Source organism: Ovis aries, chromosome 12 (assembly GCF_016772045.2).
Source record: "Ovis aries strain OAR_USU_Benz2616 breed Rambouillet chromosome 12, ARS-UI_Ramb_v3.0, whole genome shotgun sequence".
Classification (NCBI taxonomy): Eukaryota; Metazoa; Chordata; class Mammalia; order Artiodactyla; family Bovidae; genus Ovis; species Ovis aries.
Genome location: NC_056065.1, coordinates 50,125,109 through 50,152,031, shown reverse-complemented (window position 1 = coordinate 50,152,031; position 26,923 = coordinate 50,125,109). Strand labels below are relative to the sequence as shown.

The window sequence follows — 26,923 nt, the reverse complement described above, 5'->3', positions numbered from 1 at the left end:
TGAGCAGAGGGGAAGGGACAGGAAATCCTCAAGGCCACACGGGCCCAGGGCTGCCCTGCCCCCCCAGACCCCATGACCATGGACAGGGCTCCATGCCACATCATGCCACACAACACTGGCCACACCGTGTTACCTGCCATATCTCATCACCAAGTGCCATACCACATCTGCCAGCCCACCCCAGGATTGACACAGTGGTAGAGCTTTGCACCCGATGCCTGGCAAGAAGGGCCTTACCCTCTGGGCCTACACCCTGGTCACTGTCCTGACTGCCCCACAGCCTTGTCTCAGGTCCTGCCCTGGAGGGACTGTCCTTTCCAACAGAAGACCCCCACCATGCTGCCCCTCCATGAGAGGGAGCAGAGACCCAGCCCATGGCCAGAAGCCAGGGTTTCCACTCTGGCTCCCCAGCTCGGGGAGGGGTCTCTACCAGGAAGTCCCTCTTGCAGGGCAGACCACATTCCTGTCAGAAGGGAGATGCCTCAGGAGCTCCTGGGGACTCAAAGTTCCCCCAGAGAGGTTCTGCCTCATGAGCTACTTTGGTTTTGAATCCTGATAGAACACACTTAATGTGAAATTTACCATTAAACCCCCTTTTTTAAAAAATAAGGAACGTGTCTCGAATTTGCATGTCACCCTTGCCCAGGGGTCATGCTAATGTTCTCTGTACCGTTCCAGGATTAGTATGCACTAAACTCTTCTGATGTACACAGTTCAGTTCATTTAGCAGGTTCCTCATTGTGCAGCCACCCCCTGCATCCATTTAGAGAACATGGTCTTCACCTCAGGAGGTGAAGACCCCCATTAAGCAGTCCCTCCCTGTGCCCTCCCCCCAGTCCCCCACAACCACAAGTCTCCTGTCTCCATGGATTTGCCTGTTCTATGTATTAACACTTCACACAAGTGGAATCATACAGCATTCACACAACGTGTGTCCTTCTGTGTCTGGCTTCTCTCACCGAGTGCTGTGTTCTCAAGGCTCATCCATGTTGGAGCAGGTGTTGGTGCTTCATTCCTTTTGATGGCTGCATGACCCACTGGGTGGACACATAGCCCTCTGTATATCCCAGTCATCCACTGGTGGCCATTTGGGCTGTTTCCTGCTTCTGGTTGTGGTGAATAGCACTGCTGTGAACATTCGTGTACACATTTTTGTTTGAACACCTGTTCCCAGTTCTCTTGGGTATTTACCTGGGAGTGGGATTGTAGGGTCATTCAGTAACTCTATATTTAGCCACCGAATGGCTTTCCACAGCAGCTGAGCTATATTACATTTCCACCGGAAGTGCACAAGGGCTGTGACCACTCCACGTCCACATCAAGACTTGTTACTATATGCCTTTTTGATTCTAGCCATTCTAGATGGTGTGAAGTGATATCTCACTGTGGTTTGATTTGCATTTCCTTTGTGACTAGGGACGAGCATCTTTTGAATGTGCTAACTGGCCATTTGAATGTCTTCTTTGGAGAAATATCTATTTAAGTCCTTTACCCTTTTTTAAACTTGTTTTTTGTTGTGCTTGTTGTTGAGTTGCATGCGTTCTCTGTATATTCTGGACATGAGATCCTTATTAGGGATACAAAATATGTAATTTTGCAAATATTTTTTTCCATTCTGTCAATTGTTTTTTTCACTGTATTGGTAATGTCCTTTATGCACAAAAGTTTTTAGTTTTGCTGAAGTCCAATTTATTGTTTTCCTTTTTTGCTTGTGTTTTTGATGTTATATCTAAGAAACCATTGCCAAATATAAGTTAATGAAGATCTATTCCTATGTTTTCTTCTAAGAATTTTATAGTTTTGACCCTTAAGTTTAGGTCTCATCCACTTTGAGTTAATTTTTGTATATGGTGTGAGGTAGGGGTTCAAATTCATTCTTATTCTTTCCCTTTTTTTGGCCTTGCTGCTCAGCATGTGGGGTCTTACTTCTCTGACCAGGGATCAGACCCATAATCCCTGCACTGGAAGCACAGAGTCTTAACCACTGGACCACTAGGGAAGTTCTGAAATTCATTCTTTTTCATGTGAATATTCAGTTTTCCCAGCACCATTTGTTGAAAAGCTGTCTTTTCCCCATTTGATGACCTTGACGTCCATGTCAAAAACCATTTGACTAAACATGTGAGGGTTTATTTCTGGGCTCTCTGTCCTATTTCATTGGTCTATATGTCTGTCTTTATAGCAGTACCACATTGTTAAGATCACTGTAGCTTTGTAATAAGTTTTAAGTTTGGGAGTTTGAGATCTCCAACTCTGGTCTTCTTTTTAAAGATCATTTTGGCTACTCAGGGTCCCGTGCAATTCTGTATGAATTTGAGGAGTGGCTTTTCCTCAGTGGCAAAAAAAAAAAAAAAAAAAAAAAGGACCATTGGCATTTATCAGCTGCTGCTGCTGCTGCTAAGTCACTTCAGTCGTGTCCGACTCTGTGCTACCCCATAGACAGCAGCCCACCAGGCTCCCCCGTCCCTGGGATTCTCCAGGCAAGAACACTGGAGTGGGTTGCCATTTCCTTTTCCAATGCTTCTTAAAAATATATGCTCTGGGAGGAGGCCATGATGGTAGCTCAGTCCTTTTGCCCTGGGCAGTGGTCAGCTTGCTCAGGTCCTGTGGTAGTGAGGAGGGCAGGTCCTGTTGGGAGATGAGGACCACCAGGGGATTCTGAGCAGTGGTGCACCCCCACAGCTGTTGTGGGGCAGGTGAGCCTGAAGCGGGCAGCACAGTGGTCTGGGAAAGCTGGACAGGGCCAAGTCTGGAGTGATGTGGCTTGTTCAAGGATGGGGGCACAGAGGAGTCGGGGTGACACTAGGGTGTCTGTCTTCACGGCTGGACAGTGAGCTGAGAGGATGAGGGGCAATTGGGTGGGCAGTCCTGGTGGGCCAGAAGGGAGGAGTGCTGTGCCCTGGGCCTTTTCAGCCTGAGATGCTGAAGATGTTGGCTGAGAAGCAGGCCTGCAGTGGGTTTGGAGAGCCATGCACAGGCCACTGAGGGGCCATGGAGGAGTCGAGGTAGCCAAGGATGTCTGGGGCTGCCAATGCCCCCCAAGGGGAGAGTAGGAAGAAGAGAAGTAGGAGAATCCCAGAGAGAGGCGGGAACTTTGCAGACAAGATTTATGTGGTCAGGGCAGCAGGGACCAGCATGGGGTGGGGTCCCATGGGAGCTCCAGGGTCCAGAGCTGGCCTAGGGGGATATGTGTGAACACAGCCAGGAGCCAGGACAGAGCTATAGTCAAGGGAGAGGCCATGAATCCTGGGCCTGGGGGCACCTCAGAAGGAAGGCAGGGGCCCTTCTTGTCACTTGCCCCGCCCCCACACTGCCCTCTTCTACTTCTTGGCAGCAGCTCCATATTCACCAGTTCAGGGCTTTCCCTGGGCAGCGGAGATCCCTGCGCAGTCTGAGCAGGGCCTGGAGCTGGCAGGGGTAAAGGCAGCACAGCCAGCCATTGGCCGCACGGGCAGGGGCTCTCTGGAGGCCCCCTTACTCCCATGGGGCACCTGGGGACCCTGTTCAGCCTGGAGCAGGACTACCCCTCTCTGGTCTCCACTTCCTCCCCTTCCCATCCCCCTCCCTGGGCCAGCTGCCCCTCACCCCTGGCATGAGTCCAGCCTGGGAGGCCAATGGAACTGCCCAGGGAGAGCTTGCTAGGACCCAGGGGCAGCCCCAGCACCCAGAGACCCAAGGCCACCTTCTGAGGCAGAGGTAGGCTCCGGGGTAGCTGGGGGGTGTTCGATGCAGTTCGACGTGGCCTGGGCCAGCAAGTGGGGGTGGGCAGCAAGTGGAAAGCTGGACAGCAAGTGCGGGGGTGTTTGCTGGGTGCTGTACTCTTCACCCTCATCTGCCCTCCACCACCAGGCTCTGCTCCTAGTCAGGAGGGCACGTTACACTTAGGCTGGGCACCACTGCATGTGTTCGGGGGCAGGCATGGGGGAGGGAGATGACATCTGACCCCTGCAGGGCCATCCAGGCCCCCGGAGCCTCAGCCCTACGGTCCTCAGCAGAGGGCTCTTCATCCTGAGGATGCGGCTCTCCTCCCTTTAGGAGGGCCTTTGGGGCCTGAGGGCTGTTTGTCAAGAATCCTGTCCCTGAGGCCAGCCCACTGGTCACCTGGGAGGTGATGCAAGCTGTGCCTGCAAGGGGCAATGAGAGGCAGGTGTGAGGCCAGGGACCCTGGAGCTTGGCAGAGTCCCAGGGAGGTGGTCTTGGAGGCTGGCAGGCATGGGACCCAGGGAGAAGAAAGAGGAAGTGGTGGGCTGGGACCCCAGGCCGTAGGAGTGAAGGCTAAGCATGGAGCACATGCTGGCCCCCTGGGCTGGCCCTCCTGGGGCGGCCAGGCCTGCAGGCACTGGGTGTTTTGGAAACCAGCAGGCCTGCATGGCACATCGGGGGTGGTAGCGCTGCCTGGAGCCAGGGCCCTGGAGCTCTCGCAGTGACGTCCATCTGGGACCTGCCAGGCTCCTGCCATGTTCCCCTGGGCAGATGCCTGGTGCTCATGCCCAGGCCTGCTCTGGGGTGCCAGGGGGTGGCTCAGCCTGAGGATCACTTCTAAGGACTTGCCTGTCTTGTCCTATTGTCCCTACAGGAGCCCCTGGTGGCCATAGGGGTAAGGCCTTGCATTGGGTGGACACTCCCTCTGAGACAGACCATGGAGATGAAGCCCCAGAGAGAATGCAAGTGCAAGGGGTGGTGGGTCATCCCCATTGGGCACCACCAGGGGCACTGCTGAGGACAGGGCCATGCAAGCCTCACCCTTGGCGGGGGGGACCCTTGTCTGCCAAGGCTGATGGGTGCTGCCCTCATGGGTGTTGCCCCAGGCTCTGTGGGCAACAGCATCAGCATCCCCTCCGTGTGGGACAGACCTCCAGGCTCCTGCTGCCCTCTGGCCGCTGGGCCCCCTGGAACCAGAGTGGTCTGAGGCTCTTTCCATTGACTTAAGAGGACAAGGAAGAGCCCTCAGAACGTTGGAGCGCCCTGAGCCCTCAGGGGAGAGGACACAGGGCTGTCAAGGTTAGCTGGGAGCCCCCGGAGCCTGGGGAAAGCAGAGGCCGGCCACACCGGGTCACCTGGTGGCTGAGCTGAGCAGTGGGCCCCAGCTCCCGAGCACGGCTTGGCTAGGCTCTCTGGACCACACGGTCCAGGGCCCACCCCCTGCCCTTGAGTAAAGGTGGTGAGCGGTGGCTCCATTTCTGCAGTCGGCACTCTGACCTCCCCCCTCCCCCGACCTGCCACAAGCTGGGTTGTACTTATGCCTGTCTTTGTGCTCACAATTGAGGGAATCGAAGAATGAGTCTTCGAGTGCAGGGTTTTGAAAGGAGGGATGGAGAGAGGCCGGCCGGAGGCCGGGCAAGGCGACCCCGCCCAGCTCCAAACCCAGGAGGGCCGCCCTCAAACGCCGGTGCCCGCCCAGCGGCACGCCCAGTCCAGGCTTCGCGCGGCTCGCGAGCGCCGCCTGGTGCACACGCGCGGAGTGGACGCCCCAGGCGCAGCTTCCGGGCCGGGGATGGGGCGGGTCCGGTGGAAGGGCCGGGGCGGGGCCTAGTGGAGGAACGAGGGGCGGGGCGGAGCCGAGTGTCGGGGGCGGGGCCGGGAGAGGGGCCCGGGCGGGGCCGAGGACCGGGCAACTACAGGGAGGAGTGTCGGGAGCGGGCTTGAGCGACTCTCCTCCGGACTCCGCCCTCCAGAGTGGGCTGGTGGTTTAGCATTTCCCACGAAGAACTCGGGAGGGCCACTTAACCTGTTTCCAGATCCGCCTGTGATTTTGCTAAAACCGTCCTTAGTTTTCGGGGCTATTATCTCTCAGCGCGCCCCTCCCGCTCTTCGCGGAAACAAGCCCTTTCAGCTCTTAACGGTTTCCTGTGTTTCTGTTTTGTTTCGGTATTTTTTGGCCGCTCCCTGGACTTGTGGGATCTTAGTTCCCCGACCAGGGATCGAACCCTCATCTCCTGCAGTGGAAGAACAGAGTCTTATTAACTGCCCAACCACCAGAGAATTTCCTCCTCTGGTCTTAGAAATTGGTGGAGGGACTTCCCTGGTGGTCCAGTGCCTAAGACTCCAAGCTCCCAATGCAGGGGGCCCCGGTTCAATCTCTGGTCAGGGAACTAGAACCCACATGCCATAACCAAGAGTTCGCATGCTGCAACTAAAACGGTCCCGAATGCCGCAAAAAAGACCCAGTGCAGCCAAATAAATAAATATTTTTTAAAAGATAATGGGTGGAAATCGGCAGTCAGAGAAGGTGGTCAGTTTGAGACTGATCTTTAGTGCTGTGATTTCTTTGTGGATCAACAAATGATGGAATTTTAGAGCAAAGCAGGGTTTCCAGGAAAGGATGTCTTGAGGTTATGACCCCAGACCCATCCAGAGTGTGGAGTGCTGGGCGCAGAGGGGCTCGGGCTCCTGGGACACGCCCAGCAGAGAGGGTGCTAGGAGGCCCCGGGGGCTGGCCTTTCATTAGACTGTGTCTGTGGACAGGGAGCATCTGGACTTTTTATCCAGGTAGGCAATCGCCACTTAAAAGGCGATTGTTTTAAATGGAATAATGCTGCTATGAATATGGGTATGCAAATACCTTTGAGACCCTGCTTTTGATTCTTGGGGGAAAAGGCCCAGAAATGGAATTGCTGCATCACGTGGAGCTTCTATGTTTACTTTTCTTTGGAGGCACCTCTGTAGGACCTTCCACCATTCTACATTCCCACCAGCTGTGCTCAAGGGTTCCAGTTTCTCTATGTCCTCACCAACACTGTCTTGTTTTCTGGTTTTTGATAGTAGCAGTCCTGATGGTGTGAAGTGCTATCTGGCTGTGCTGTTAATTTGTGCTCCCTGATGATCAGGGATGTTGAGCATCTTGTCGTGGGCTTGTTGGCTGTCTGTCTCCTTTGGAGAAAGATCTGTTCAGGCTCTTTGCCCATTGTTTGAATTAGGTTATTGCTGTGTTGAGTGATAATAGTTCTTTGCATTTTCTGAGTATTAATCCCATATCAGATGTATGGTTTGCTAGTATCCTCTCCCATCCTGTGGACAGCCTCTTCTCTCTGTTGATGGTTGGCTCTGAGGCACAATGGTATTCACCATACACTTTGGTGGTTATAACCCGATATGACTTGGTTATTTTCTTGCCCATGTTTCCAGCTTTGGCCCCTGGGAACTCTGTCAGGTGGCTGGGTTTACTTTGTTTATTCTTCCAATTTTATTGAAGTATAATTGACATACATACAGCACTGTGTAAGTTTAAGATGTGCAGCATAATGATTTGATGTACATACATCAGATATGAAGATGACACCACCCTAACGGCAGAAAGCAAGGAGAAACCAAAGAGCCTCTTGATGAGAGTAAAGGAGGAGAGTGAAAAAGCTGGCTTAAAACTCAGCATTCAAAAAACGAAGACCATGGCATCCGGTCCCATCACTTAATGGCAAATAGATGGAGAAAAAATGGGAACATAAAATCCGTGACAGACTTTATTTTCTTTGGCTCCAAAATCACTGCAGACTCTGACTACAGCCATAAGGTGAAAAGACACTTGCTTCTTGGAAGAAAAGCAATGACAAACCTATACAGTGTGTTAAAAAGCAGAGACATTTTGTCAACAAACGTCTGTGTAGTCAAAGCTATGATTTTTCCAATAGTTATGTGTGGATGTGAGAGCTGGACCATAAAGAAGCTGAGCACCGAAGAACTGATGCTTTCAAACTGTGGTGCTAGAGAAGACTCTTGAGTGTCCCTTGGACAAGAGACAAGGGACAAGTGTCCCTTGTCCCTTTGATCAAGGAGATCAAACCAGACAATCCTAAAGGAAATCAGTCCTGAATATTCATTGGAAGGACTGATGCTGAAGCTGAAGCTCCAATCCTTTGGCCACCTGATGTGAAGAGCTGACTCACTGGAAAAGACCCTGGTGCTGGGAAAGATTGTGGGCAGGAGGAGAAGGAGGTGACAGAGGATGAGACGGTGGCTGGCATCATTTACTCAGTGGACATGAGTTTGAACAAACTCAGGAAGATAATGAAGGACAGGGAAGCCTGGTGTGCTGCAGTCCATGGGGTAGCAGAGTCGGACACAACTGAGCGACTGGACAACAACAGCCTCATGAACTGTTGCCACAGTGAGTTTAGTGAGCATCCATCATCTCATATAGATACGAAATTAAAGAAATAGAAGAAAGCTTTTTTCCTTGTGATGAGAACTTAGGATTTTCTCTCTTAACAACTTTCATACATAACATACAGAAAATTGATTACATTTATCATGCTGTACATCTCTAGTACTTTACTTTTCTTATAATTGACTGCCTTCCTCCAGTTCCTCGTCCTTGCCCCCACCTGGGTTTACCTTTATTATGTTACTTCTTGCTTCCTAGCTATGCTGCCTTTCTCTTATTTATTTTTATTTTTGGTTGTGATGTGTGGGGATCTTAGTTCCCTGACCAGGGATCAAACCCAGACACTTGACAGTGAGAGTGCAGTCCTAGCCACTGGACCACCAGCGAAGTTCCCATTACACTGCTTTCTTATGCTTCTTTCTCCCTGCCTGTGTTCTATGAGGTACATTACATTTTCTTTAGTCTTTTTTCCTTCCACAGATGTGGAAGTCACACAACCTATTTCTGTCATTTTAGTGGTTATCGTAAGTGTTTTACATTATATTTTAATCTCAGTCACTGGCACTGGCCATTTCCTGAACACTACTGGGCTTATGCTTGCATCCGTCTCCCATCTATGGTTGATGGTCTGGGTTTGGGGTTTCTTTGGCACCCCTTGTCCAGGCTGGGCGGCCCCCAAGCAGGCTGTGTGATAAGGGCTCAGGAAGAGGGGAGGCAGGCTTTCCTTGGGGGTGAAGGAAGTAAGACGGGATGGAGAGGGCATTCCTAGAGCTGGGCTGAGCAGGGGGCTCAGTCCACCAGGACCTGGGGAAACTGTCACGGTGCAGCTATCACCCATGGGCGAGGAGGCTGGGGGCTTCAGCAGAGCCCAGGGTGATAGCCCCAGTGCAGCAGCCCCAGGCTGGCTGAGTGAAGCTCAGGCCAAGGCTGTGGGGAAGAGTGGAGGGGTCTGAGAAGCCCTGTGCCCCCTACCTCCAGCTTATGCTCCAGACCCTAGAGGGAGCCCCCAGGCCTAGATGTGCTCACCTGCCTCCTGCCAGCAGGGCCACCAGGTCCCTTCATCCACCTACGTCAGGCCTAACTTGTCCTCAGCTGTCTCAGCTGCAGTTATGGGGCCTTTCCCCCACTCTGTCCCATGTGACCTACCGCAGAGACAGTCCCTACTCCCAGCGCCTTGTGGCGGCTGGGCAGCAAGGGACTCATCTCCAAAGCTCATCTGGTTGCAACCTGGTCCTCCAGAAGCTGATCCCGAGGTGGGGTCTGGGGTGTAGGCTCTGTGTTAGAGGTCAGGTCCAGCTGTCCTGTAAGAAGCCTTGGGCCAGCCATAGGCTCTGGAGTGAGCACCCTTCAGAGTCCCGTGTGGGACCACAGTTTCTGGTGAGCCAAGTCTGTACCAGCGGCCACCCCAGAGGGATGGGGTGGCAGCACCTGTGGGTCTCTTGTCTGGGAGCAGGTGACTGGTCTGCACTATGTGAGAGGAGGGGGCTCTGAGGGAGGGCCTGAGGTCTCCCTGCTGCACACGCAGCCTTTCCCCTCCCCTGGCCTGGGTTCTCAGTGTGCAAGTGTAACTGTTCTCTTTGGAGAAGAGCACACACCATGTGCTCTGTCCAGAGAACACACCGTGTGCCCTGAAGTGGGGGAGCTGCCCCAGCACCTGTGCACAGACACCTGGGTACAGGGAGCACACTGCTCTGGCCTTCCTGGGTCCCCGCTCCTGGTCACTGAATTGGTAAGGGTTCTGCAAAGAAACAGACCAATGGGAGACAGCGGGAGGGAGGGAGGGAGACCAACTTATTTTAGGGAATTGGTTCATGTGCATTTGGCTTGTTCAGTAAATACCTAGAGACCCAAGGAGGAGCTCCAGGCCAGAGGTGGTGTGCAGAGGGTCCCTTCTTCCCTGAGACCTCAGATTTTCCCTTAAGGCCTTCCACATTATTAGGGTCATCTGCTTTACTTAAAATCTATAGATTTAAACATTAATCAGTTTGGAACAAACCCCTCATGGCTCCCATGTTCACTGCAGAAGTATTCACGGTAGCAAAGAGATGGAAGCAACCTAAATGTCCATGGATTGTTGGATAAACAAAATGCATTCAACCCATCCAGTGAAACATTACTCAACCTTAAGAAGGAAATATTGACACCTGCTAAGGAAATGGCAACCCACTCCAGTATTCTTGCCTGGAGAATCCCACGGATGGAGGATCATGGTAGGCTACAGTCCATGGGGTTGCAAAGAGTCGGACACGACTGAGCTACCTTCATGAAAAGATGCATGAACCTAGAGGACATGATGCTGGGTGAAGCAAGCCAGACACAAAAGGACAGATCCTGTCTCATGTCAGGTCTCCAGATGGGTCATATCCACACACAGAAAGGAGGAGAGTGGGTGTCATGCAGGGAGTGGGATGGGGAGTGAGTGTTTAGTGGAGACAAAATTTGGGTTTGGGAAGGTGAAAAGGTCCTGGAGGTCTGCTGCCTAACAAGGCCAGTGTAGTTCATGCTACTGATCTGCACACTTGCAGTTAAGTGATACAACCATGGTGTGGTGATTCAGTCACTCAGTTGTGTCCGACTCTTTGTGACCCCATGGACCGTAACCCGCCAGGCTTCTCTGTTCATAGGATTTGCCAGGCAAAAATACTGGAGTGGGTTGTCATTTCCTTCTCCAAGGGATCTTCCCTACGCAGGGATCGAACCAAGGTCTCTCACATTGCAGGCTGATTCTTTACTGACTGAGCTATGAGGGAAGCCCCCAAAACAAGTAAAGATGGTTAATTTTATGTTATAGGTTTTGTACCACAAATAATACAAAAAAGAACAAACAGGAAGACTGTGGTTCATAATAGATGATCAATATATGTTAGTTCTCTTTTTTGAGTAATATTTTAGGTGAATTTCACCACAGTAATCAATACATATATGAAAAAACAGTCACACCTAGATGAGTGTTTGGGAAAACACCTAGCCTTGCAGCCTGGCTATTGGGTGCAAAAACTGACCCTCAGGCCTCTTTCTCTACAGGCCCTTGTCCCCCCACTCCCACCATCATTGTGTTGCATCCCCACTCTGGTCCGGAAATATAGATGGGACCAGTTTCCTTGAAATGGCTTGGTAATTTTTGAAGGGAGCAGTGGGAAAGTCCTTCTCATCATCACACAGCTGGAAGCCACAATGGGGAGCAGCTAGGACGAAGGTGGAGAAGGCAATGGCACCCCACTCCAGTACTCTTGCCTGGAAAATCCCATGGGCAGAGGAGCCTGGTGGGCTGCAGTCCATGGGGTCGCGAAGAGTCGGACACGACTGAGCAACCTCACTTTCACTTTTCACTTTCATGCATTGGAGAAGGAAATGGCAACCCACTCCAGTGTTCTTGCCTGGAGAATCCCAGGGATGGGGAGCCTGGTGGGCTGCTGTCTATGGGGTCTCACAGAGTCAGACACGACTGAAGCCACTTAGCAGTAGCAGCAGCAGCAGGACGAAGGTAGGGGGGCCAGAGCCGGCTTCTTCTCCATCTCGGCCCAGGGCTGCTGGCCTGGAGCCTGCTGGAGCCATTTTGTCCCCGTCAGCACAAATCTTGCAGCCTCAGCAGCTATCCTGGGCCTCAGCGGGCAGCGTCCCTGTGGTTTCCATACTCTGGCAGGCCAGCCAGGCCAGCAGGGGACAGGACACATCCCACCTGCTCAGATTTGTCAGGTGGTCACAGGGCCAGGGCAGGTGTGTGTCTGCCTGTGAGACCCTGGGGGCCATGCAGGTGGTGAAGGGAAATGGGGGCCCGTGACTGTTCCTGGGGCAGGAGCTGGAGGGGAGATGGGAGGAGACCCTTCAGCCCCAGTTTGGAGCCACACACCTCTGAGTGCCATGGCCAGGCCAGTAGGTCACTGCCTAGATGGGAGCCTGAGGACCTGGGCCCCAAGGTCCGGGGGGGTGGAGCCACTGCCCCAGGTCCTAGTGTGTGTGTGTCTAAGGGTCAAGCACACACATGCAGGGCTGTGCGCTGCTGTGGCATCTTGTTACTAAACAACCTGGCCACGGAGCTCCCCTGGGAGCCAGCTTTGCTGTTCCGAGCGAGAGGGAGGTCAGGTTTCCCTGAGAATAGCCCCTGACTGCCCAGGGGAAACCTGGCTTGACCTCTTTGTGGCCAGTCTGGCCCCCTGGTCCTGTCTGCCCTGCCCTCTCTTGCCCCTGGCTCATGGCCAGTTGTCTTCTCCTTGGACTCTGGACCCCCAGCCTCCTCTGGACAGGGTGGCCAGAGAGGGTCCCAGATATATTTGTTTATTGATCTTGTCTTTAGAGGGTGACTGCAAAGTGCTGGTACCATGCTGGGCCCCAGGTCCTTGGGGATGCAAGGGAGTCACCTGGCCAGGGAGGCCATCAGCAAGAACTGTCACCAAGAAGTGATGACAGCCCCACTGCAGCCTGAGGGGAAGGGGGCTGCATGGGGAAAGGGGAATAGCCCCCTCACCTGCCCTGGAGCACAGTGTCCATGCTTGCTGCAGCCACAGGAGGGACTTGACTAGGACCCAAGGTCGCAGAGGGAGCTCTGGGGTGAGGGGCTGCTCAGGCCATGATGGACCACATGGGGAAGGGCCACCTGTCCCAAAACAGGGCTGAGAGTATCTCCTGGCCATAAAAGGCTCTTGGAATCTTGGACCCCTGGGACCTTGGGCTTCTGGGCCCTGCTAAAACTCAGCTGTCCCTTCCACCTCTTGAACTCTACCCACAGCAGCTTGTGTGCCACTGTGCAGGGGCCTCTCAGCTGGCACAGACATGGCAAGCCTGCTATGGGTGCCTGGTGGAGCCCCAGTGGGCTGGCTGGGTGGTCCAGAGGGAACTGGGGGCAGCGCCTGCAGGAAAGGGTGGGCAGGCCTCTAGGCGTGGGGATCAGCTGGGGCTGTGCCCGAAGGTGTGAGGGTCTCTGGGAACCTGAGGAAGAAGTTCAGTGAATCTGGACAAGAGCACGGATTCCCCAAGGCCAGGCCCTGCCAGCCACTGGGGCCGCCCTTGCTCTGGGGGGCCAGGTCGGAGCAGCCCTTTCTGAAAGCTGCCATGGTGGTGGAAGATGCAGTGGCCAGGTGCTGGGCTATCCTCTGGGATGCCAGAGCAGGCTGGGGCTTTCACTCTGCGCCCCCAGGAAGACTTCTTCCACACTGGTCCATGGTGTGCTCCCCCGGTCCCACTGGGTACCCACTGCTGCCCCGACTGCTCTCACATGGCTGGTCTGCCCCAGCCCTGGCTCCTTCACCCCCAGCCCTGGCCCTGGTGTCCTGCTCTCCCTTCAAGACCCGCCCCTTGTGCCACCTTGTCTGAAGGCTGTTCTGGGCTGGGGCTGAGCGCCGTGGGCCTCATGTCCCACGCTCTTCAGCCTCTTCTGGACTGAGGGTGGAGGAGCCCTTGCTGAGCCTGGGCCCATGTCCCCACAGACGGAGTGCCTGTCACAGGGCAGATCAAGGATGACAAGGGGGTCTCTGAGATGTTTGACTAGGAGGGCAAAGGGCAGGTGAAGACAGATGAGCTGGAGCGGCTCACGAGTCTCCTGGGCATCAACTCCACCAAGAGCAAGTTGGCCTCCATGGCCAAGGATGTGGACAGAGTTAGTGAGGTCGACAGGGACAGCCGGGGCAGGCAGGGGTCCCCTGTGCACCACCCTCACCAGCCGCTTGCTCCCCACAGAGAAAGGGTTCTTCAGCTGTGGCAACTTCCTGGCCCTGATGGGGGGTGTGCTGGGAGAAGGCCCAGAACCAAGAGGGCGAGCTGAGAACAGTCTTGTGCATCTTTGACAAGGAGGCCAAGGGCTACATTGACTGGGACATGCTCAAGTAGGGCCCAGGCCAGGCGGGGGGTGGGGCAGGGGGCCGGGGAGGTGGGTGCCCTGCTGGCTGCTGCTCAGTGGAAGGGGGGCCCCTGCAGGTACGTGCTCATGAACGTAGGTGAGCCCCTCAATGAGCAGATGATGAAGGAAGCCAACGGGAATGGGGACAGGACCCTTGACTACGAGGGTGAGCAGAGGATGGGCCCTGGGAGCCCAGAGGCCAGTCGGTCTACTGACCTGTCCCTCTGTTCTCAGAGTTCATGGCATGATGACTGGGGAGTCCTTCAAGCTGGTTCAGTAGGAGAAGCCGCTGGGGCCAAGGGAGGCCTGCTGGCAGAAGCCTACTACCCACTACTGTCCACCCCACTCCAGTTCTGCAGCCAATAAATGCTCCAGCCAGATTCATGTGTGTGTCACTGTCCCCAGGCTGGAAAGAAGGGGCTGCAAAGCTGTGGGTCTGGAGAAGGTAGAGGGTTCTCCTGAGTCGACCATGGCACTTGGCCTGTCACATCTGTGGGACACCTGACACGGCCCACAGCCCAGCCCTGGGCTCTGGACACCAGTCAGAAGGCCAGGCTGGGCCTAGGTCAAAGACCGCACATCCTGCCCTTGGCCCTGGAAAGTGGTGCTCAAGGGCCCCTCCCAGGGCCCTTTTCTCTGTGCAGAGATCACCTAGATACAAACTTTATTTTCTCTGTGAGAAGCTGGGGACATCACAGCAAGCCCTGAGCCCTGAGGCTTAGGCCTCTGGGGCCTCCTCTGGGCTGAGGGCCTGTGGGGCTGGGCTAGGGGCCAGGGCTGGATGTAACAGCGTGTGTGTGTGGCCAACACAGGGCCAGTCAGCTTGGCTGTCCAGTGTTACACAGCAACGAGTCAAGGGCTGCAGCAATGTGCTGGATGGCTGGCCTTCCTGGGGAAAGGACGGTGGGGATGGGCTGGGTGCCCTTGCACCGTCCCCTGTGAGCACAGAGTGGCCTGTGGCACTGGGAGGCTTGGGAAAGCTTTCCTGCCCCCACTATGGGGCACCAGGGCCACAGCTAGGGGTGCTGGGCATTGGGGCCTGGCTCCTGGAGCTCTGGAGGGGTCTCGAGGCACGAGGCCCCAGGGAAGGCTGGGTTACAGGGAGGGGCGTGGCTCCTCCTGTCTGGTCTTCGTCATCTTGATGGCCTCCTCATAGGAAGGCGGCGGCTCAGGGGCGTACAGGCTGTAGGCTGGAGGGGTCGTGGAGTCGAGATCCAGCTCTCCGAAGGGCAGGGGTAACTGCATACCCAGTGGGCACTGCACGGAACTGTAGGCTGCAGGGACCCAGGATGGGTTTGTGGGGGTGGGCCTGGCCCTCACCGGTCCCCTGCCACCCCTGCAGATGGGTGAGCCACCAGGAGAGGTGTGCCAGCACTCACAGGTCACAGTGCTGTGTACTGGGCTGTCATTGTCCACAGGAATGGCTGTCAGGTCGCAAGGCTCAGGTGCCGGCGGCAGGTGTGGCTGCGTGTGTGCACGCTTCCGGAGGCGGCAGAACCGGACACAGCTGGCCGAGACTCCACAGAGCAGCAGCAGGAGGGCAGTGAGCAGGATAAGCCTGGGCAGGGAGGAGCAAGACCCCTACCGCTGGACTGCTCCCTGGTCTCTGGGCACCTGTTCCCCGGGGGCAGTCACAGCCTAGTTGCTCAAGACAAGGCAATGCACAGGATAAAAGAGAACCAGGACTGCCTCTCCAGGCCAGACACCTCCTTCCTGGCCAGAGTTGGGCCTGAGGATCTGGCTTGGCCTGGCCTCCTGCTGCTGGGCCTGCCCTGGCTGTCTCTCCAGGGTTGGCCACAAGTGGCCTTGGGTTCCTTCCCAGGACACACTGCCCCAGGCCAGCTACAGAGTCCCATGCTCAGACCAATGACCATGTTCAAGGGGCCTCCCCCAGGGATGAGGAGTGAGGGAATGGGAAGTGGCCTACCAAGGGAAGTCAGTCAGGGGCCCAGGAGTGTCCCCAGACATGAGGAACTCAAGTAGGATCCATGCCGGATGTTGCCTGGGTACTGGGGGAGGAACCTGGGATCTGTCTGCCTGGCTGCTGGGGGCCTCAGAACCTTCCCGCCAGAGGCCCAGGACGGGGACAGTGCTGGTGACTCCTCAGCCGTGGAGCCAAGTGGGTGGGGGTCTGGTGGGACTGGCCCAGGGGAGGACTGTCGCACCCAGCTGCGCGCCGTGCCCTCCACTTACCCCACGTGCCACAGGCTGCTCCAGCGGGCCTGGGGCGGGCACCTGTGGGATGGCGGCACCTGGAGCCGGTGGGGAAAGGCCAGGCCCACCGTTCCGCCCGGGCCTCCCCGCGGGAGGATCCCGGGTCCCCCCTACCCCCGCTCCCTCCCTCCGCCCAACCCTTCTCGCCTCCTCCCCGCTCCCCCGCCCCCGACTTACTGGTCCGAGGGGTCGCAGCTGCCTTCCACGAAACCCAGCGCCACCTGCGGGGACACGGGTGAGCCAGGGCCAGGGCGCGCCGAGCGCAGACCCGCCCTGCGGTGCCGGAGCCGAGCACCCGCGACCCACCTGCGGCAGCGGCAAGAGTGGCGGCAGCAGCAGGAGCCCGCGGTCGGCCGGCGCCCGGGAGAACATGCTCAGGGTGGACAGATGTAGCCAGCCCCGAGGCCAGGCGGCTATATGAAGGCCACGCCCCTGGGCCGCTCCCAGAGCAAACCCCGCCCTCCAGAGACTACGTCCATTGGAGGATTGGCCTTGTAGCCACGCCCAGGTCCCCGCCCCCACCCTCCCCCCAAGATCACCGGCGCCCTCTAGAGGCCCCGCCCCCAATGGGCAGGCCCTTAGCCACTTCAGGGCCCCGCCCACGCAATTCCCGCCCCATGGTCCTCTCACCAGGTCTGTCCCATCCATAGTTTCTTAGCATAGGGTCACGGGGTGGCGGACAGTCTTGCTCTTTGGCGTCCTGAAGTCGGGCTCAAGGTGGACGGAGGCGTCCCATGGACAGTTGTGCTTGGGTGTGGCCTCGGAGGGTGGCGGCCACGCCTCTCACACACCCAGGGGCTCAAGATAAGGGTTGCAGCAGTCTAGACGCTGGGGCGTTCCAAGAGCGGCAAGAGGAGTGAAAGTGAAGTTGCTCAGTCGTGTCCGGCTCTTTGCTACCCCATGGACGGTAGCGTACCAGGATCCTCCGTCCATGGGATTTTCCAGGCAAGAGTACTGGAGTGGGTTGCTGTTTCCTTCTCCAGGGGATCTTCCTAACCCAGGGATCAAACCCGGGTCTCCCGCATTGTAGGCAGACGCTTTACTGTCTGAGCCACCAGGGAAGAGCGCGACATTAATTGTGCACTCTTGCTGCTCGCTGCCCTCTGCTCGTCCGTCGTCGGGTGGTCAGGCTAAGGGAATTGGTCTGCATGGCCATGGGCCTTGTCTGGGGAGGGAGGGAGAGGAAGCTGCCCTGCGTGTCTTTCTTCATTGCAATTCAAACGTCCTGGAGGAGGAGGGGAACTGACTGCAGCTCTTTGAGGGCAGGGCCTCCTCTGCTTGGGCTTCCCTGATTGCTCAGTTAGTAAAGAATTCGCCTCCAATGCAGGAGACCCTGGTTCAATCCCTGGGTAGGGAAGATCCTTTGGCGAAGGGATAGGCTACCCACTCCAGTATTCTTGGGCTTCCTTTGTGGCTCAGCTGGTAAAGAATCTGCCTGCAATGTGGGAGACCTGGCTTCGATCCCTGTGTTGGGAAGATCCCCTGGAGAAGGGAAAGTCTACCCACTCCAGTATTGTGGCCTGGAGAATTCCATGGACTGTATAGTCCATGGGGTTGCAAAGAGTGGGACACAACTGAGCGACTTTCATTTTCACCTCCTCAGCTTGACTCTATCCTGTCTGCACTTGCTAGGCCCGTTGCGTGATCTCTGCCCAGGCTCTGTCCTGAAGCTGTCTTGTGCCTCCGGGCTCTCTGGTGGCCCCCAGCTCATCCTGCTCCAGCCAGGCTCCTGGCTCAGGAGTGGGAAGGAGAAGGATGGGCAGAAGTGCAGCCAGCATGCAGGAGTGCAGGCAGGACCTGGGCCAGTAAGTGCCAAGGCCCACTGGTTCTAAACCCCAAGAACCAGGCCAGCGTTTAGAAGAGAGGGGCCTACCCAAGGAGGAGGTGGGGCAGTGCCCTGTAGGGAAAACTCCTCTGGGGCCTGATCTGGCTGCAGGACCTGGGTTTCTCTCCCATCTGGTGAGCAGCAGCCTGGTGAGGGTCTGCCCACTGGACAGAAGTCCCACAAAAGGCTGCTCTGCGGCCACTGTTGTGGGCTGAGGGTTAGGGAGAGGGCAGACTTCCAGATGCCAAGGGCACCGAGGAAGTAGGGTGAAGACTCCAGGCTGGTGTCCTGAGGCCTGTGCCCAGGAGAAGTCCTGGATGCAGCTGGCCCTCCACTCCTACCAGGGAAGGCTGCATTTGGTCTCCTAGGGCTGGCACAGGCTGGGCATTCTGCGCTGTACACAGGGGGCCTGGCTGGGTGAGCTCTGTGGGGACAGCGTCTACCCTGCCACTCTTTAGAAGGCAGGGGCTGTTGCAGGCACCGTTCTGAGCTCCCAGAAAGGTCTCATGGGCTGGGAGAGGGGGCTTCTCCCTTGAAGAGCTGGTCAGGACCCAGAAGGCTGAGCCTGGACTCACTTCAGAACAGTGGGAAACCAAACTGACAGGTGGGCCTCCCCCTGGACCCTGACTGGGCCGTGAGGGAGGATGCAGTGAGGGCTCACTCCTTGCTTGGGCCTCAGGGACTCGGGAAAGCAGGGGGCTAAGGGGCTTTGGAGTCTGCAGTACCCCCCCACACTCGCCAGCCTCTCCAGGTGTGGGTTGACCTCAACTCCACCCCTACCCGCCTCCAGCCATTTCCCCAGGGCTTAGAAGCCCCTTTAGTTGTCCAGGCTGAGTTCATTGTTTTTTGGGCTGACCTGTGTGTGTGGGCAGAGGCAGCCCCCCAGGGTTCCTCCCCATGGGCCCACCTGCTCACTGCAGCCCACACTGCAGGCGTGGAGGCACAGATTCACACGGGGTTTATTGACAGGTCTGTAGGGGCAGCAGTTACCCATGAGGACCTTGAAAGGCTGGGTGGGTGCTGGTAGGGCTGGGGACCCTCAGGGCTCAGGCTGGGAGCAGGCTGTGGTCAGGACTGGCCTCTTGGCTGGTTCTGATGTGGGGCTGGGACAGGACAGCAGGAGTGCCCTGGGGGGCCATGCAGGAGGCTGCCCTTTTGAAACTGCCCAGGTCCCAGGCCCCTGGGTGGTTTGGCCTGTTCCACAGACCAGGGGAGGGCTTCGAGGGTGGCAGGAAGATCAGGGGGCTCTGTGGAGAGACTCCTGTGGCCTCAGGGGCCGGTCACCACCTGGGCTACAAAGAGGACCTTGTAGGTCTCCTTCACATCCCCCCTGAGCTGCAGCAGGGCCGATGCCATGAGTGGGTGGTCCGGCTGGAAGGGGAGAGGTGGGAACAGAGGGGGATCCTCAGTCAGGGGGCGCAGCAGGCACGTGTTTTCTCTTGGTGGCACTGCCCACCTCACCCACTGAAGCCCCCCAGCCCTCTCCTGAGGGGAAGGGCTCCCAGGCACCCACATCAAAATCGATGGGTGGTGTCCAGGAGATGCTGATGGCCTTGGTCTGGCCGCGCTCTACAGAGCCTTTGGAGGGCTCAATGGTGAAGCCCTTGTGCTGCAGGGCTGCGATGTTGTCCATGCTGAACTCAACAGTCTGCAGGCATTGGTGCTGTCAGCGGGCAGGCAGGCAGGCACAGCTCCCGGGAACCAGCAACCCTGCCCCCGGCCCTGACCGGCAGGCTGCCCACCCCTCAACTACAGACAGGCAAGGCCAGCAGAGGCCCGAGCTGCCTGGGCAGTGGTGGCTGCACAAGTACCAGGGAGGCCAGGGCAGTGCTGTGGTCACCTTCTTTGCGGACAGCTGGGTAGTCCGGATGCAGCCCACCTGAAGTTCTCGGGTGGCAGGTGGGGCCTGGGTGTCTGGGTCCAGCTGCACATAGTCCAGGGTCACCAGGATGGGCTTTAGCTCCTCAGCTTCTGGAGAGGGAGGGCCTGGCGGAGGTCTTGGGGGTGGGGGTACCGCGGAGGGAGTGCGGGGGTGCCCGGGGTCAGGTAGGGATCCTCTGAGCAGGGCTGGCCCACTAGCCTTGCCCCCACCTGTGGGCGATGGGCCAGGAATGCCTGCCCTCCTTGCAGACTCCAAGGGCCAAGGGTCCTCTTCTGCCACCCTGCCCATCTCGGGGCTCTCTGCCCTCAGAAGGCTCACCCTCTCTGTGCTCCAGGTCAAAGGGAGGGATCACGGTCAGGGACTCCACAGGCACGTCCAGGGGGTCTCCGCCCTCCACGAACATCATGTGCTCACGGGCTGCGCCCTTCAGGAGGATGTGGTGGGACACTTTCTGGGGGCAGGAGTATAGCGGTTTGTGACCCTGCGTGTGGGGCTCTGGGAGGGGGTGGGGCTGTGATGTGGGCCTGTGGGACCCCAGACGTTGGTCTCTCCACCTGATGACCCTCAACCTGATGTGGAGCTCCCCCAGGCACCAAGCTCCAGTGTGGGGCCGCTCAGGCAGCTGGAGGGCTTGGACAAGTGGACGTGTGGGTGGGGAGGAGGGGTCCAGGCTGGGTCAGAGTCCTGCCTTTTCAAAGAGCACGACCTGCAGCCGGTCAGAGAAGTACAGGCTTTCGTGGTCTGGGCTGAAGGTCACAGTGAAGTCCTGAGCCTTGCCAGGCTCCATGATGCCCTCGACCGGGACCACACTGAACACACTCTGGCCACTGTAGTTCTGCGTGCCTGGGGGCAAGGTGGCCAGGCTGGTCCGGATCCCCCTGCAGCGCCCAGCACCCCCGGTCACCCCCCTTCCATGGCCCACACGGTCTCCCCAGCTGGCCAGCTCACCCACAACTTCCGTCCTCTGGTCAGGTGAGGCCAGGAACTGTGGCAGGCGGTGCTGGTCTCTGCTCCTGGAGGAGAGGCTGTCCAGCTGCATGGAGAACTTGATGGGCAGCAGGGAGTTGTTCTGCAGCTGCAGGGAGCAGAGCCAGGTCACTGGGGCAGGTGGGCTGGCCAGCCGGGGAGCAGGCCACTGCTGCCAGGTCTTAGCCCCCTCCTGCCCTGTCAAGCTCAGGCTAGCCTTCAGCTGAACCAGCATCCCACCCCAGTTCTCTCTTGCCTCCCCCTCTTCCCAGGAGAACGCTGCATCCCTCTGTAAAATATCCCATGGATTCGGGCCCTGGGGTCTGCTGTCAGAACCTGGACTAAGCTAAGTGAAGAAGCAGGGATCCCATTGGCACCTTCAGCCCAAGGCCGCCTCAGATGTGGGGGAGCAGAAAAAGCCAGGCCTGCCTGCCTGCGTGGGGGTAGGAGCCCACATGACCCCTTGTGGGGGATGGCCCAGGCATATCCCATGCAAAGGCCCTGGGGCAGAAAGATGGAAGCAGTGAGAAAGCCTGGCCAGCAGCGGAGGGGTGGAGGAAGGGACGTCCTCGGCACCCCCTCCCCACTGGCTGGAGGGGCCAGTGGAGTGACAGCTGCTGGGGGTGGTGGGGGAGGGGGTGGATCAGAGAGGCCTGCGGCTTTGCTGGCTCTGTGACTGAGGCAGAGTGGACCCCTCCCGGGAACCTCTCCCAGGCGATGGGAGGCACCAGGCCCCGCCACATGCTTTACCTTGAAGCCCAAGGAGACAGACTCTCTGGCGATCACGTAGCCCATGTTGAGGACATCACCTTCAATGGAGCATGTGATTGTGGACGCCACACCTGTGCCCATGAGGGCCAGGGAGAGCGTGCCTTTCTTGGTGATGATGTCCAGTGTTTCTTGGGCCTGCAGAGACCACGTCCCTTAGCGTGAAAAAGACCTGGCAGAGGCAGGTGTGGGAGCTCTGTCTTGGAGCAGCTGGGTCAGAGCGTGGGGGACCTGAGATAGCTGGGAGCTCCCTGGCCGCCACCTCCTCTTCCTCCCAGCGAGAGGCCAGGGCCCAGGAGGACCAGTGGCTCCCAGGCCCGGAGTGCCGGACGGCATGCAGAGCAGGGAATAGGGCTGCAATGGAGGTCGGGTGGGCTGGGACTCACCAGGACACTCTCACGTGGGGAGAAGGACAGATCTAGGACCTGGGTCTCGCCGGAGGGTAACCTGATGGTGGGGTTCAGCAGGACGAAAGGGCCATCGGGGTTCAGCACGGAGTACTCCAGCTGAGGGCCCAGAGTCAAGGAGGGGGTGAGAATGGGGCCTCAGCCCTTCACAGTCCCCTTCTCTCCACCCCACCCCCCTCGCCCCTGCTACAATCTGCCTGGGCGGCGTGGGCAGGATACGTCGAGATCCTCAGGGGAGATGTTCTGGATGGAGACCTTCTTTATGCCCCGGTGTCCTGAAATGGGGGGTCAGGTCACAGCCCCAGGCCTGGGGGTGGGTGTGGGAGCCCAGGTGAAAAGGGGTGTACATGGGGGCTGGGCTCTGATGGGTGGGGAGGTGCACGGGGGCTGGGCTCCGATCAGGACACACCTGCAGCGATGTCGCCGAAGTTAATGATGGTCTTGCCTTTGTCAGACGTCACCACGATAGATGGCGCCACCGCTGGACACCACAGCTCCAGGTACAGCGTGTTGTGGGGACTGGGAACGGTGGGGATTTGCTGAGGGCAGGGCAGGGACCATGTGCCCTGCCCTCCCAGCCAGACCCTGAGCCAGCCCCACCGGGATCTGGGTGGCTGTTGGCAGGGAGATGACCACCCCACCCCGCCTGCCCAGAGCACTGCACCTGAAGCTCAGCGGTTCTGTCCCCTTCCGGTCTTTGGTGTCACCACTAGCAACAACACAGGGGACCACAAACTTGTCAAACTTCCCCTGAAAAGACCTGGTCAGGGAGGCCTGTGCCGACTGGTACTCTTGAGAGCTGAAACAGAACCGGCAAGGTGCACTCATGCCCTGTCCCACACTGCCCCCAGCACCCAGGAGGCTGTGCCCTGCCCTCCATGGAGGGCTCTTAAGGCCACACCTGCTTCCCAGGGCCCTGGGCCAGAGGGTACGGGGCAGTGGGAGTGGCAGCCTGGGGGCCGCACTGTGGCCCAGGCTGTAGTTGTCACAGTTTTGTCTGACTTTTGCAGCCAGACTTGGTCTGGCTTTTGCATCCCTTCCCTGGTCCCTGTGGGGGCCTCTCCTTTCCCAGGGTACCCATCAGGCACCACCAGACAACTGAGTTCCTGGGGCCACAGCAAGGGTCCAGGGCTGACAAGTGTCTCAAGCCTGTCAGAGCTGCCCGGAGCTCATGTGGCAGCTGGGGAGCTGGGCTGCTGAGCTGGGAACATGGGAGTCAGGGGCTCAGCGTCCTCCAGCCCCTGGACTGAAACTTTTCACAGGGGCCCTGGGCCCAGGGGAACTGAGGGGAGCAGATACCCAGGACAGCAGAACCTGAGGGGCCTCAAGGCAGCTCCTGGTTCCAGCTGTGCCTGAAGCCAGCTGCACTCAACTTGCAGTCATAAAGCCCTGGAGCATAGGGGGACATCTCTGTGGGGCAGGAAGTGGGGGCAGCCTTCTCTCGGGCCCACCTGGATGCGAGGTCCTCCTTCTGCACCTCCGGGGGCTGGGAGGCTGAGGCCTGGAGCAGCCGGTCTTGGTTCTGCAGCCGCAGCATGGAGAAAGATGGTCTCCGCTGGTCCTTCCTCTGGGTGACCGTCTCCTTTTGGGACTGCCAGGGGGAGGCTGGCTGTGGTGTTGCCCTTGGGACTCTGCTGGGCTGGCAGACTGTCCAGGGCAGAAACCCGGGACCCAGACCCCAAGCAGCTCAAGGGTGACCGATGACAGGTATGGAGACCCCTGTGGGCTCATGCTCCACCCCCAGTGTCTGTCTTCCACATTAGGAAGGGGAGGCACAAGGTGAGGCAGAAGGCTGGCCGAAACGGGGGTTCTCACCCTTGTGCCCTGCCCCCATGCCTCCCTGCCCTCTGGCAGGCTGAAGGCATGTGCCCCTTCCTTCAGTGTGTGCTGTGATAGCAGGGGTGCTTGGATGCTGAGGAGTAACCGCTGGGGACCCCTGCATCTGCAGGGCAACAGCAGGTGGGTGGGGCTCTGGGCCCTGTCTGCCTAGCTGTATCTGATGCCCCTTCTGGGCAGGAGCCTGGGGCAGCTGCTTCTTCAGGCTTGAACTCCCTCAGGTTACAGGCCCTTTGATATTTTGTCTGTTCCCCTTCACTGTAAGCACAAGCCCCTGCTGAGCAGTGCAGAGGACCTGGCCTACCCTCCCAGACCACCCTGGTGGACCAGGATCTGGGGCTCTTCCCTGCCTGGTGATGCTTTCAAGAGAGGAGGGAGGGGCTTTGCCAAGAAAAAGTGCTAACCTCTTAAAACACACCTAGTGCTCTGTAAAGTGTTCCCAGGGCGCCTGCCCTGCAACCCTGGGTGCCCCCAACCTCAAGGCGGGGTGAGGGTGTTTGTTCCCAAGCCTCTGTGCAAGGGCCTCGCGCAAAGTGGGCAGCCCCAAGCCCCCCTGGCCCCCTCCCCACCATGCACCAATTTGATCTCAGCTTTTCTGCTCAGGGCCTGGAAGGCCTCTTGGTGGATCAGCTCGCTGGGCAGCACTGGCCGGAAGGCCACTCGGACCAGGCACCTCTGTTGGGGGGAAGGTTCATGCTCTCAGACATGTTGGGGTCCTCCCCATCAGGGAGGTCCTGTCTGATCTCTGTCCCTGTAAGCTGGGTGGCTGCAGGCATGATCACCAGGCCCCTCTCACCATGTAGGGGGAGGGTCCCTGTGATAGACCTGGCACACTGCCCGCAGTGGGTAGCAGCCCACAGGGCATGAGTGAGAAGGGAAGGTTCATGTTCAGGCTCTGAGACCTGGGGGTGGTCCCTGCACCGCCATCTGTCCCCACGAGGGGAATGGCAGCCCAAGCCCAGGATGACCCTGGGCCGCACAAGGGCTCCCTCACCATAGCCTCCCCCGTGCCCTGTACAGCAAGGGAGCGAGGGGGAAGCTCTTAACAGCTGCAGTAACCCCCTTGGAGAAGAGAACCATTTCTTAAGCCTAATTTGCTCACTTTACTATGATGAGTTTCTGTGACTGCAGGGCCTGCATGTCCCTCCCCATCCTCACTCAGTCCCCTCACAGTGCCTGTCACCCCCACATATGAAGGCATGGAAGTAAGCTCAGAGATGCTGTGAGGGCCCCGGGGAGTCTCTGCCTTGAGGTCTGGCTCTTTCTGTTTCATCAGGAGAAGCAGAGGTGGAAAACCCTCTGCTCCTGTTGACCAGGTGCTGCGCAGCCTCTGTGACCATCTGCTGTGACATCCAGGGCTGCACACCCTCGCTTGGTCTGAACTGATGGAGCCCCCAGCCAGGGGCCTGTGGGGTCAGCTGTCTTTGGGTGCCCCGCCTCTGGGACCAGGCTGGACTGGGTAGAGGGCAGGAGGGCCCACTCAGCTCTGATGAGGATCCAGGTTGATCTCTACTATCTGTTGTCTGGTTGGAAACACCGAGGTCCAGGGTGGGCAGAGCCAGGCCCTGCCCCCCACCACAGCCCACCTGTGGGGCTCACACCTACCTTTCCTGGCCACACGGTGCCCACCAAGGGTGAGATGGTGATGGGCGAATCTGGGGGCAGCAGGAACTCAAAAGACGTGGGCCCCACAGGAAAAGCGTCCTCTGAGCCAATGCGGGGCACAGAGTGGGTCAGTGAGTTCATGCTCAGGTGGGAGTTGATGACGTACAGGGTGGCCACAGATGTGTCGTACAAGGAGGTGGCTGCAAACTTGATCTGGTAGTGGGACAGCTCCAGGGGCGGGTGGACACCCACGGCCCGGCATGCCAGCTTGAAGCACCTGGAAGCGACAGCATGAGCGGCTCAGCCAGGGGCTGAGCAAGGTGGCCTCCAACACAGGGACGCCCGGGACCAGGACAGCAGGGGTCACAGGTTCGGTTTCCCACCCCACTAATGAGTTTTAGTCAATTTCCAAAATACCATCTACCCCTGTGCACACTTGTTTTTATTACTCAAAAATGCTTCATTTTTATTTAGCTTTCTGACTCTGTGCTTAGGCTTTCAATACTCTCACAATGATCTTCTGCTCCTCAGTAAGGAAAGCGTGCCTGATCCTGTCACGGACACATTTAGTACACGTGGAACCACCAAAGGCTCAGCTGACGTATTTCTTCGTTTCAGACAACCTCATGAGAGCTTTAGGTCTCACAGCATGAACGCCTCTAAGTTGGCCCGGGAGCACACCACATGTGGATTTTGTTGCTTTCCCAACCTTCTTGGTATAAGTGTAAACAGTTCTATTACCAGGGGTTCAGGACAGCTTGGTTTTGTTAGAGGTTGTATTGTAGCACAGCCTACAGTGGTATGTCAGATGCTGCACCATCCTGAATGCCTCTAGATGCTGTCCCTGGAAGAAGCCCCTGTGCACATTTTAACTGGATAGTTAAAATTTTCATCACAAGTTTAAACAGTTGCAATAGAAGTTGCAATGGAGGTGTCTGATTTATTTCCTTAAATATTCAGTGATATTTAAAAGGGCTTCCCAGGTAACTCAGTGGTAAAGAATCTGCCTGGCAATGCAGGAGACACAAGAGACATGGGTTTGATTCCTGGGTTGGGAAGGTCCCCTGGAGAAGGAAATGGCTATCCACTCCAGGATTTTTGCCTAGAGAATCCCATGGACAGAGGAGCCTGGAGGGCTACAGTCCATGGAGTTGCAAAGAGTTGGACACGACTGAGGACAAACATATGCATGACATTTAAAAATAAAATGACAGAGCTTCCCTAGGTGCTCAGTGGCAAAGAACCCACCTGTCAGTGCAGGAACTATGGGTTTGATCCCTGGTCCAGGAAGATCCCACATATTGTGGAGCAACTAGGTCCATGTGCCTTAACTATTGAGCATGTGCTTTAAGCCCAGAACCACAGCTACTGAGTCCACATGCCCTAGAGCCTGTGCTCTGCAGCAAGAGAAGCCGCCGCAGTGAGACGCCCGTGCAACACAGCTAGAGGGAAGCCTGCACGGCAACAGAAACCCAGCACAGCCAAAAAT

At 57.4% G+C, this 26,923-nt stretch overlaps 3 protein-coding genes, 1 non-coding gene and 1 pseudogene across 16 annotated transcripts in view; 1 reads left to right on the top strand and 4 right to left on the bottom strand.

Annotated features, from left to right (window-relative positions):
* Positions 1–601: 601 nt before the first annotated feature.
* Positions 602–705, bottom strand: LOC114117413 (U6 spliceosomal RNA). Its single transcript, XR_003591113.1, has one exon. It is a non-coding gene; the product is annotated as a U6 spliceosomal RNA (small nuclear RNA).
* Positions 706–5,311: 4,606 nt separating this feature from the next.
* Positions 5,312–14,211, top strand: CALML6 (calmodulin like 6). The gene is given in 6 exon segments (XM_042229329.1): positions 5,312–5,474; positions 13,522–13,695; positions 13,772–13,812; positions 13,814–13,917; positions 14,009–14,097; positions 14,168–14,211. Coding segments are annotated over 6 exon segments (615 nt in total).
* Positions 14,212–14,578: 367 nt separating this feature from the next.
* On the bottom strand, positions 14,579–16,904 carry TMEM52 (transmembrane protein 52). 4 transcript variants are annotated; one of them, XM_027975758.3, is made up of 5 exons: positions 16,452–16,904; positions 16,323–16,366; positions 16,125–16,166; positions 15,311–15,489; positions 14,579–15,205 (listed from the first exon to the last, which is right to left on the bottom strand). In XM_027975758.3, the coding sequence occupies exons 1-5, from the start codon at positions 16,791–16,793 to the stop codon at positions 15,027–15,029; spliced, it is 786 nt and encodes a 261-aa protein (XP_027831559.1). In that variant the 5' UTR covers positions 16,794–16,904; the 3' UTR covers positions 14,579–15,026. The 4 variants fall into 4 exon arrangements, with proteins under 4 accessions (XP_027831559.1, XP_042113324.1, XP_027831560.1 ...); XM_042257390.2 differs by having other exon boundaries at positions 16,125–16,183; positions 16,776–16,904; XM_027975759.3 differs by having other exon boundaries at positions 16,776–16,904.
* A 2,001-nt stretch (positions 16,905–18,905) lies between these two features.
* CFAP74 (cilia and flagella associated protein 74) overlaps positions 18,906–26,923 on the bottom strand; it is a 95,356-nt gene continuing 87,338 nt past the window's right edge. For 4 of the 10 annotated variants that reach the window (XM_060396530.1, XM_027975754.3, XM_042257388.2 and 1 more), the window contains 14 exons: positions 25,435–25,711; positions 24,406–24,504; positions 23,445–23,584; positions 22,658–22,792; positions 22,403–22,512; positions 22,213–22,268; positions 21,973–22,092; positions 21,569–21,724; positions 20,801–20,927; positions 20,541–20,695; positions 20,171–20,303; positions 19,811–19,941; positions 19,484–19,618; positions 18,906–19,341 (listed from right to left, as the gene is read on the bottom strand). In XM_060396530.1, the coding sequence (XP_060252513.1) occupies positions 19,240–19,341; positions 19,484–19,618; positions 19,811–19,941; positions 20,171–20,303; positions 20,541–20,695; positions 20,801–20,927; positions 21,569–21,724; positions 21,973–22,092; positions 22,213–22,268; positions 22,403–22,512; positions 22,658–22,792; positions 23,445–23,584; positions 24,406–24,504; positions 25,435–25,711 (1,876 nt within the window). In that variant the 3' untranslated portion in view covers positions 18,906–19,239. Of the gene's footprint in view, positions 19,342–19,483; positions 19,619–19,810; positions 19,968–20,170; positions 20,304–20,540; positions 20,696–20,800; positions 20,928–21,568; positions 21,759–21,972; positions 22,093–22,212; positions 22,269–22,402; positions 22,513–22,657; positions 22,793–23,444; positions 23,585–24,405; positions 24,505–25,434; positions 25,712–26,923 lie in introns of those variants that run through there. The other 6 variants (XM_042257389.2, XM_060396532.1, XM_027975756.3 and 3 more) reach the window with 6 other exon arrangements.
* On the bottom strand, positions 25,901–26,286 carry LOC101123057 (large ribosomal subunit protein eL34-like; annotated as a pseudogene).

Excerpts from the sequence above, each read along its gene's own strand:
- TMEM52 (XM_027975758.3), bottom strand. The coding sequence starts at position 16,793 with ATGGATGGGACAGACCTGGTGAGAGGACCATGGGGCGGGAATTGCGTG. Across the intron at positions 16,367-16,451 it reads CACTCTTGCCGCTGCCGCAG|GTGGCGCTGGGTTTCGTGGA; the intron begins GTGGGTCGCGGG and ends GTGTCCCCGCAG. Across the intron at positions 16,167-16,322 it reads AGCTGCGACCCCTCGGACCA|GTGCCCGCCCCAGGCCCGCT; the intron begins GTAAGTCGGGGG and ends GCCATCCCACAG.